The sequence below is a fragment of the Rhea americana genome, unplaced genomic scaffold, assembly GCF_003343005.1.
Source record: "Rhea americana isolate MKP2758 unplaced genomic scaffold, rheAme1 scaffold_227, whole genome shotgun sequence".
Taxonomy (NCBI): domain Eukaryota; kingdom Metazoa; phylum Chordata; class Aves; order Rheiformes; family Rheidae; genus Rhea; species Rhea americana.
In genome coordinates this window covers 1,269,471-1,279,333 of record NW_028186343.1, presented here as the reverse complement: position 1 = coordinate 1,279,333, position 9,863 = coordinate 1,269,471, and the positions used below count along the sequence as shown (strand labels likewise).

General features: G+C 39.9%; 1 protein-coding gene across 1 annotated transcript; it reads left to right on the top strand.

The window, feature by feature from the left end:
- Positions 1–1,530: 1,530 nt before the first annotated feature.
- Positions 1,531–7,570, top strand: LOC146595394 (macrophage migration inhibitory factor-like). The gene is made up of 5 exons (XM_085305848.1): positions 1,531–1,638; positions 5,331–5,337; positions 6,527–6,692; positions 6,924–6,940; positions 7,429–7,570. The coding sequence occupies exons 1-5, from the start codon at positions 1,531–1,533 to the stop codon at positions 7,491–7,493; spliced, it is 363 nt and encodes a 120-aa protein (XP_085161974.1). The 3' UTR covers positions 7,494–7,570.
- The last annotated feature ends 2,293 nt before the right edge of the window (positions 7,571–9,863 follow it).

The window sequence follows — 9,863 nt, the reverse complement described above, 5'->3', positions numbered from 1 at the left end:
ATCATTGCCATATTCAAAAGAAGTAAAATGGCTCCTAWAAAATCAAGCACTCCCAAGAGCCTCTGTGGTGTCTGAGATCTGATTTCCTAGCTGGTACCTCAGCTTCTGGGAATTGCATCAGATGTTTTGGGAGAAGAGGGAAGTTTGTGTTGGAAACCCATTTTATATAAGTAAGTTGCAAATTACCAGGAATTACTGCATGCAGTAGAAAAAAAGGTTGTGAAGTTGATTGTAAATATGGTCTCAATTTTCCCATGTGGCAACTAGTAACTATGCTATAATTTGTGACTCAGTGTTTTGGATCATGTCACTTGCTTTCGGTAAGGCACTGAAGGAGAAGCTTATCAATATTACAAACAGCAATTCCTATCATTATCATTATCATTATGGATGGAGCGTTCACTTGAGTTTACTTGTTTCTAATTGACATAGGAAACATGTCTTACAACCTTTTCTTAAGGGAAATATTTTCCTTAAATTGTTATTGAATASTTATATTGATTGGATTGTTATTTTGGGAAGTATTTCAATTATTTTTGCTTCTAATATTGGAGAGTCAAGCTATTAAACCACTAAAATTATGTTGTTGTAGTACAAGCATTTAGTTGAAGCTGTTCTCGCTCCAAGAAAGTTCTCACTCCTTTTTAGACACCATTTTTTTATGCCCATCAGCACATTCACCCTGTTTGCCCTCACACATCTTACAGCAAATACTCCATACCAAATGTCACATCAGCCCTTTGAATCATCCACCAGTCTTATAGGACTAGTAAAGTCACGTAAGTGTCTACTAGTCAGCAAACTACAAAGAGAACTGATCCCAGTTCTGCYTCCTACTCAGAAATCCTGTTGATTTCCCATGTCCCAGGAAATCCTTGTTGACTGTTATGGGACTACAAGCAGCACAAAACAGGAGCAAGCTGAAAACAAGGCTCTTCTAAATACACAAAGTGCCCAGCACAGTGGGAAAWCAGTAACCTGATTTTAAGGCATCTTTCTACTGACTTCATCACAACTGAGCATMCACTGCACATGCTACTGATGCTTTTTATTATGATCTATTCCACAGAAAGAGCCTCAAACTTTTAGAATTGAAGAGTCCATCCACACTTTTTACATAATCATAAGTTGCAAAAAAAAAGCCACGTTATAGCTCTCCCATTCTCAAACTCAGTCTCTGAAATACATGCTCTTTCACTGGTTTCCATGATTGGACTGTATCCAAAAATGAAGTATCATTGTTGGAAGTTTCAAYTTCCAGAGAGTAAAAAGCCTACATTTCCTCCTATGAAAGCCTTTGAGTGACAATCTGCATTAGCAGCCAGCAGCCTGCAGATGGCACATGCAGCCTCTTTTCTCATGTGGCATTCTCACTCCTCCAGGTGCAGCTGGAGCAGGTAAGACAACATTGGCTATTTAAGGCTTCTGAGACGCTTTCTCTCACATTGGTGAGAAACTGAACAAGTGAGTTAGAAATGGGGCTGTGATTAAGTTGAGATGAAAGATTAAAGAATGCTTCAAAATCCAAAGATGCCTAAATTCATTGTTAACATAAATCTAAGCAAGGGTAGAGTTCCAAAATCTTTCACAGGAGAGCTCACTCAGCAGCCATCACAAACAGTGGGCAAGCCAGCACAGGTAAGTCTGGATGCTTGAATATTTTCTGTATTAACAGTCAGCTGGGGCTGTGAGCTTTTTTTCTGTGTTATCCAATCTAAATTAATGCACCTAATGACTCACTAGTACTTAAAATCTTCTCTTTCTACAAATACATCRGACACCTCCTTTTGTAAATTAGTTGTGTTGTGATCTTAAATCACTTAAAGTATTTGAAATAGTATACGATTGTATTTCATGTAAGCTTGTGTCAAGAAACGAGGTATAAAAGCGTATTAGTACACCTCTCAAGAATCCAGCTGCCTGAAAAACAATCTTCACTCTGTAGCTTACCTGTCTGCTGAATACACATTCGTTATCTCCTACCACCTTATCTGTAGCCCAGTGATTACAGCTGAAGAAGAGCTTATTTCAGATTTAGCAAAAATACCTTTGTGCAATGTCCTATTAGTCATGATTAAAATACCACAGTAAAAAGTACCTGCTGGTTTCATTACTGAACTGTAGGGACTCTTACCTGCTAAAATCCATGACTGTATACTTCTAAGGTAAAGTGCTGAAATACCACTCTGAAATAACCATCATTCTCAAGTATCTTGTAAAAGTTCTATTAATTAATCCTGAAAGGCCTCTAGGAATTACATCAGTTGCTTACTGAAAGCTGTTGATATATATTTAAAAAAAAAAATAGGGTAAAAACTTCTCTACAAAGCTCTAAGTTCTGTAATGTAAGCTATTCCTCAGTCACTATAGCAGCAATAACTTAGATGAATCAGATTATTACTAGCCTGGTGAAGTAACATTTCTATGTATTCACTAGTCAAGAAGCRCTTCAAGAAAAAGTTTCTTATCCTACTTCAGGAGTGATATTTTCACGTTACAGGAAGAATGTTACACTTTGGTATCTACAGGAAGATCTATTGAGGAGTCTTGAGAATCTTTTCTCTGCCCACTGAGTTACCTGAATTTTCTGAGTAGATCTTTCTTCATGGAAACAAAGAATCCTCAAATGACAGCTGCCCTAGACTACTTCAGATAGCAACACAAGTCTCTGGACTCTTAGTGAATGTCTGATAACTGCTATATGTTGAAGTGTTCTGAGGTGTGAAGAAGGGCAAAAACAGATTCAACATTAAAAATCTAGTGGGATAACTAGGAGATACTAGAACAAACTTCTGAATGTCTTATAAATGGTAAGAGGAAAATAGCAATGAAACCACTAGTGTGGTTTTATCAAAATTGAGTTTTGAACAGTCCCATAGGAAYTTCTTATATTCAGATCTAGCCAATATTTGGGCTAATGACTTGGCCAATGGACTGAAACATGCACAGGACAATAGCTTGTCTGTACAGGGCAGGGTTAGAATTCAAGAAAATAGCTGGAGTTATCTTTTCAAGTCAGGAAGTTCTAATTCAGTTGCTGATTCTTAAATATTACACTTAAGGAGAAAAATCAAACTGCTCTAATGACAAAAGGATTAAAGAGCAAAGGAGAGCTTTTATAGATTATAACATGGATGAAAGTTAACACAGTGCTCAGGAGTAGGGGAATTTATCCTGTGTTGTGCAGAAGTAGAACAGGAGGCCTCAGCAGACGTATTCCAGTCATCCTCAGGCACTCTGCTCTAAGTAGGCAGACTAGAGACGCACCTAAGGAAAAACACTCTAGAGAAGTTAATGTAACACGTAAGGCTCAAGGAATGTTTTTCTCTAGTCTAGAAAAGAAGACTCAGAGGAGATACCCAAGAAGCCGTTATGGAGAAGCCAGGATTTTTTTTTTCCCCTTCATCACTGCAGTGAGAAGCAGACAGCTCAATTTAAAGCAGTATTTCAGTTAGATCTTGGAGGGAAGCTTTAAAAACTTCAGTCACCTCCAGTCAGGTTCTGTGTTACAAGCTTGTGCTATAGATACCAGCTTGGGGACAGCCGTCCCAACACTACTGCATTCAGTGACTCAGTTCTCAGTTATTTGCATTCACTATTGTGGAACAGCCTCACCCAYTCCTAGCTTGATAGTGTGTCACTTCACAGGAGTTTCTTCTCCTGGCCACTAYGCTCTCTTCACCAAGTTTTATGTCTGCTCACTCTACTCCTGTATGGGCAGAGGGGAAATATCTTCTTCCTTGTAATTTCTTTTAAGCAATAAATCCTACCATAACAGCCATGTAACTTTAGTAATATGCTGTGTCTTTCCTTAGCTCTAAGCAGAGCATCCCCAGCTCATCTGTTGATGTATAAGCATTTTACTAACTGCTAAGGAAAGTCTTGTCCAAGAAAATGACATGCAAGAAAACAGTATTAGATGGAAAACGCTCAGTTTCTGAAATAYCAACAAAAAAAARSMMMAAAAACAAGGTCTCTACTGCTGAGATAAATGCCTAGAGCACTTGGAGGCGAATATGCTTCAATCTAGCCATCAGTCCCTTACATAACACCATCCTAGTTATGTCATTCTTTGTGAGTGCCCAAGATGCTCCCTGAGTATCTGCTTGCAGGAAGGTAGTCACCTGGCATTAACTTCTCTTGCTTGAGATCAGCAGAGATGGTCGTCTTCAGAAACATCTGGCTGGCCAGTAATGGCTAGAGGGCTGATGGTTAATACACAATACTGGCATTCTTTTGACCGGTAAAAACTTCCAGTTTAGTGCTCTGATTTGACAYTTCTATTTGCACAGCTGAGAGTCAAAAAGACATCTTTACATGGCTAGATGTTCTCATCAAGTTGACTTGTTTACATAACTGTTGGCTTTTTAACTGTGAATAACAGACCTGAAGAAGCCTGGTTTTTACTATGATTCTTCCAGGCAGATTCTTTGTCTAAAGAAGAGACTTTCTTTCTCTGGGGACAGCAAAAGAATTCTATGCAATTATTCATGTTATGTATAGGAAATTAATATCTCTACCAAATTTGATTGAGATTAGTCGGCTTTAAATATTCAGAAGCATGATTTAGACTTGCATAAGCTTGTCTCCACAGAAAACAGGCTAAACTGTAAACGGAAGTGTTTTTTTCTTTTTTTTTTTTCCCAGCACAGAGAAATGTAATTAAACTCTTATGTGRAACAGTGATATGTCTTACCTTCTTAAAAAAAAAAATCAAAGGTTTTTACTGATCTAGCCAACAAGTACTTGGTGACTGGGGGGGGAGGTACTGGAGGACAGTGTTGGGGCGGGGGGGAAGGTTTGTCAGTTGGTGATTCTTGCCTAACAACCCCCTGAATAGGAAGCTAAAGGCCAGGGTTGGGATGCAGCTGGAACAGGTTTGTGCAGCAGTGTGGAAGGGATATGTAATGGGACTTGGAGATATACAGGGGACAACAAAGGGATTTTTGGAGAGGACATGCAAGCTGTTCGTGACAAAGGAGGTAATGGGAGAGTCTCTTGGTTATAACACAAAGAGAAAGGATTAGAGTGGACTGGAATGCAGAGCTTTCCTTTCACAGGAAATGGTACTGTTTGGAAAAATCCTGTGCTTTTTTTATCAAATAGCTTTTTCTAATATAAAAAGCTTTGGTAAACTTTCAGACTGCACTAAGGAGAAGAGAGTGGTGATTAATATTTCAGCTTGATTTTATTTTTTAATTAAATAGCCTGCTTCTGGAGTAGATGTTTAAAGACCTACATTTGGCCTAAAGCTAGCTGAGAACACAGGGTGTCCTGCCAGAGAACAGGACTGAGTAAGCGGTACCTCAGCATGATCTTTGTTCGTCCAGTGTTGCTGTGGTCAGTTGCACCCTGCACCCAAACAAGCTGTAAATGATGGCCAAGATTAATTACTCAGACAACCCCTGGTACTCAGGCTAGCTTGCTTTAGCAAAAGGGTTAAYTGCTGCTGAGTTCTAATGATGCGCTGCTAATAAACGTGGGTAAGAACAGAACAGAAGTCAGATGAATGCCAAAGGAACTGATCCTCATATTCTCCTGTGTGTGGATCTGACACTATGTATTAGTAGCAAGGAAAACTGCAGGCTGTTCATTAATATTAACATAGATACATTCTCCTATTTTTCCTGCCATCAGGGACAAAAGTGGGATTAGGCTGTATTTTGTTTAATGAGAGGGATGTTGATCTAGACCTCAGCTGTGTCAGCTCACATTTACCTCAGCAGGGAAGACTGCAGCCAGAGCCAGTGAGGTGCAAAATCTCTGTGGAATGCAGGGTGGGAGCTGTGTGACTACAAATGGCTGCTGGCACTTGCTCTTCTCACAGAGCCAGGGAGCCCTATGGCTTGGAGAAGGTCCCCAGTGCACAGCAGGGTAGTGAGCTCTGGGAGCACTTGAGCTCACTATCCAAAATTCTTCTTCAGTGAAGAATACCGCAGGGATCCTCCTTCCAGCAGTGCACCTGGGCAGGACATCCAGACTGCTCACTTTTTTCTTTTTCTTTTTTCTTTTTTTTTTTTCCTACCTGTAATCTGCTAGCTTACACCCTCATCTATAGTGCTTAGTCTCTGCTGGAAGATCAGCGATATTTGGCAAGCAGTAAGCATTTGTTTCCCTCTGGAGCAGATCTCTGCGTGTGCCTCCTGCCCTACGTGGAATGTTTCAGCAGGGTCTACTTAAATAGAGAACTCAAGACTGTGCATCAATTTTGTCCTAGGTTTAATGTATGTTTGGGATACCCTCTTCTCCTTTTGTATCTGCTGCCCACCAGCCAGAGAGGTTCACTCAAGCCTAGGCTTGGAATATTGTGGAAATGTCTGGTGGTGTATTATACCTTCTCATCTCAATGACTTGCAGAAAAATGTTTAGCAGGTATGGGAATGCAATGAAGTACATACAGGAGAGAATTTCAAAAGCCTAAATGATAGGTATATATCTATTCTCACTGCAGTTCTGGGACTTTCATAAGTTCTTAGCATGACAACTAAAGATAAATTTTTCCCTCTTTCTTTTTAACATTACATAGCAATACAGATCTCTCCTGATCAGGTAATRTCATCTGGAGGCTCCACAGAGCCCTGTGCTATGTGCTTTCTCTACAGCATTGGCAAGATAGGACACCAGGAGAACAAGGTCTATTCCAAGGTGCTATGTGACCTGATGAACAAACAGCTGAAAATACCAGCTGACAGGTAAACTCATGCAGCAATTTGTCTGACATAGCTTTCAAAAGATGCTGAAATTATTAATGTCAAACTTGTCCTTTGGTGGTGTTCTATTAATAATCTGCTTGAAAAGGCTAAATGCAAATCAATAGAGTAACTTTCAAAATAAAAATAAAAAATGAATAATTAGCTTCAATACTGAAAAAGCTTTATCTTGATTAAAATGCTGAAGGATTTGGGCACTCTGTATACCCACAGATCTTGCACATACATGGGTAGCCTGTGCAAACCCAAGTACAGACACAATTTGACTTTATTAAATTTAATGTGAGTTTCACATATCAACACTCGCACGCTGTCTCGTGAGTGTGGGTGGAGTTTTAGTAAGAAATTCCCACTTAAATGGGAGCATTTCTATGGCACATTGCTGAATGTATGCCAATCTGGACAGAAGTGACTTTGTCACTTTAAAATACAAGATTCTGAGATCTTAAAGAGGGAGAAAAATAATGCTAAGAACTCCAGAACTCAAGTAGACAAGGTATTAAAGGAGGGGGAGGAGAATGAAACACTAGCAAACATCTGCCAGATTTGAAAAAGGAAACCTGTAACTCACAGAGGCACAGCGCAATCCAGGGAAGCATAAAGTTCTGGGGGACGGTCTACAGCATAACTGTGAGTGTTCTGCAGCAGGAACCCTGGCAAGGCTGCAGCACTCTGTTCTCAGCAGCGTGCAGCTAACAGTGTCTGTCTTCCCTTTCAGAATTTGTCAGCTTCTTTGAGATCAGTGCTGGCAACACAGGCTGCAACACCACTACCTTTGCTTGAGGTATCCTGAGGTGGTAACGGCTTATTTTTCTGAACCTTCACCATGGTTTTTGAACACTGCAGTTCTAGTCATATTATCCGAATCTGGTACAGATGTAAGAGCTAGTGGTGCCTTAGTAGCTGCCACCTACTGCTGTTTTAATGTCCTATCTACTGCCTAAATAAAACTTAAAATCCTGCAGAAGCCTTATGACTGAGACCCTCTTTTTCTTCTATAAAGGCCTGTGTTTGCTTTCTCAAAATAATCTTAACAGACTTTTTTAATGGTTTAGTCTTCTGTGTGAAGATTAGTGCTCCATTTTAGTTATGCTTTTTTTCCTGTTGATGCTAGGAAGCCTGGTCAAGTTTAAACAGAATATCTTGACCTGATTTCAGGGTTCATTTTACATCTGATTCAATAGATATGATTAGCAGATATAGTGTATGGGTCCTTCTTTCAAAAGAGGAAGGACAGGATTGCCCTTTAAATAAAAGAGCAGGATTGTGGTGCAGATTCTCCCTAGATCTGGAGTGTCCCTGGACACTTAGCTGCTTAGTGGAAAACTTCACTTCTACTGAAAGAGTCTGCCAGGGCTCAATGGGGAAAGACTAAATGGAAAAACCCACTATTCTGCCCTCCCCTTTTCAGCTATTGAACAACTCACAGTGACAATGAATGCTAGAGCATGGCTCAAAATGAGGGACAGGTGCAGTGAGCCACACTCAGATGTTAGTGATTAATTAAGAAAGRAAGATTTCCATATAAACATGTATCATTAGAGCCCTGGGCCATATAAGATCATTTGTCTCTAAAGCTTTAAAAAAAAATCTGTTTCCTGCATCTCTGAAAATAAGGCCTATCATAAACCCAATCTTGCCTCTATTCTGAGCTCTATTATAAACATTTTATTTTGTTGCAAACRTATCTTTGGTTTGCAGCCAGTGTTTAAATACCAAGCCTGCATCTCAACCTGCAAAAACACATGTTAGGGTAATAGCTCAGAGCTGTTTTGGTGACTCAAAACAGCACAAAGTGATACTGTATTTATAACTTAATTAGCATTAATCTTACTAAATATTGTTCACTACCACTTAAAGCCTTAGATGCCTCCATTGAGGAAGGAAAGTGTAACACAAGGTAGGTATTGTTTTGGCAGAATCACCCATGGAGAATGGCTACAAAGCTCCTAAACACAGCAGGATATCACCAGAAGGAGGCACTTCCCTGGCACAGAAATCAGTCTCTCTTCTTAATAGAGCCATCTCTAAATCTTCTACCTGTGTTTCATCTTGGACCCACATTATGAGTATTTCTTGTGACATTCTCCTGGCCCTTCCTATCCTGTCCAGTTGCTCTCTGCTCTGTTTTTGACTGGGATATACTCAAGTAAGTAGAACTGTAACAAATGARAGCTCTAGCCCTGCTATTTGCAATCAGTCTGCAAGAAAGGCTTCAGAAAAGGTTCAGGATAAGCAGAAGACTTTCCATGATAGATGCCTTTAAAGTTATCCTCAGAGCATCCAAATCTTGAAATGTATGAGTTCCTAAGGTACTCTAGGGCACAAGCGCAATTAAAAGCTCCTGCAGATGCTAGGAGTCCTGCCTTATGCTTGCTAACAGGATGTATAAAAGTTCCATCTGCCTTTGGCTCTCACACATCATTAGCATACAGGTTGTGAGGCATTTCTGTAAAACATCTGACCTTTTAGGAACTCTTAAGGCAAAGTAGCTATTTTAATTGTAACCAATTGTGCTCTAAAACAGATGCTGTGCATCCAGAAAAATATTACAAATATGGCATGTGAGTGTGCAGCAACCACTCCATGAAGAGATATACACATGTATATCTGTACTTGGTTAATTTGTAAAAATCTGTGGAAGCTATGAAAATACATTCACTGCTTCTCCTTTAGTCTAAGAGTAGTATAAGGAAAAGAAATTGCAGATGTCTCCATCATGTGAACAGCACAACCAGGGTCTGCCACTTTGGGACTGGCAGGCTGCAGAGTAAACACATGTGCCACTGTGTTCCAGCGTTACCTCCTGTGCTGCCTGAGTTCCCACATCACCTCCATGTTACGTATCTAGGAGGCAGAAAGGAGAAAGGTGGGAGGAAGAAATGATGTTATGCAATGGCAGGGGGCTGAGGACATCAGAGGAAGGAAATGTTCTCAGTTAAGGTTACTGTTAATCATTTAGAAAATAAGTGTTTCACTCCTATCAATTCTCACTGTTATAGCCTGTGCCACCCTGAGCATTGTCATATGCTACCACTCTATTCTTTTGTTCAAGAGTATGTGTTTTCAAGTTTTCCAGCAGCAGCAGCACAACAYTGAGACTTTGCTAAAAATTACCATGTGCTTGATTCATGCGTCTAAAAATGTCTGTGT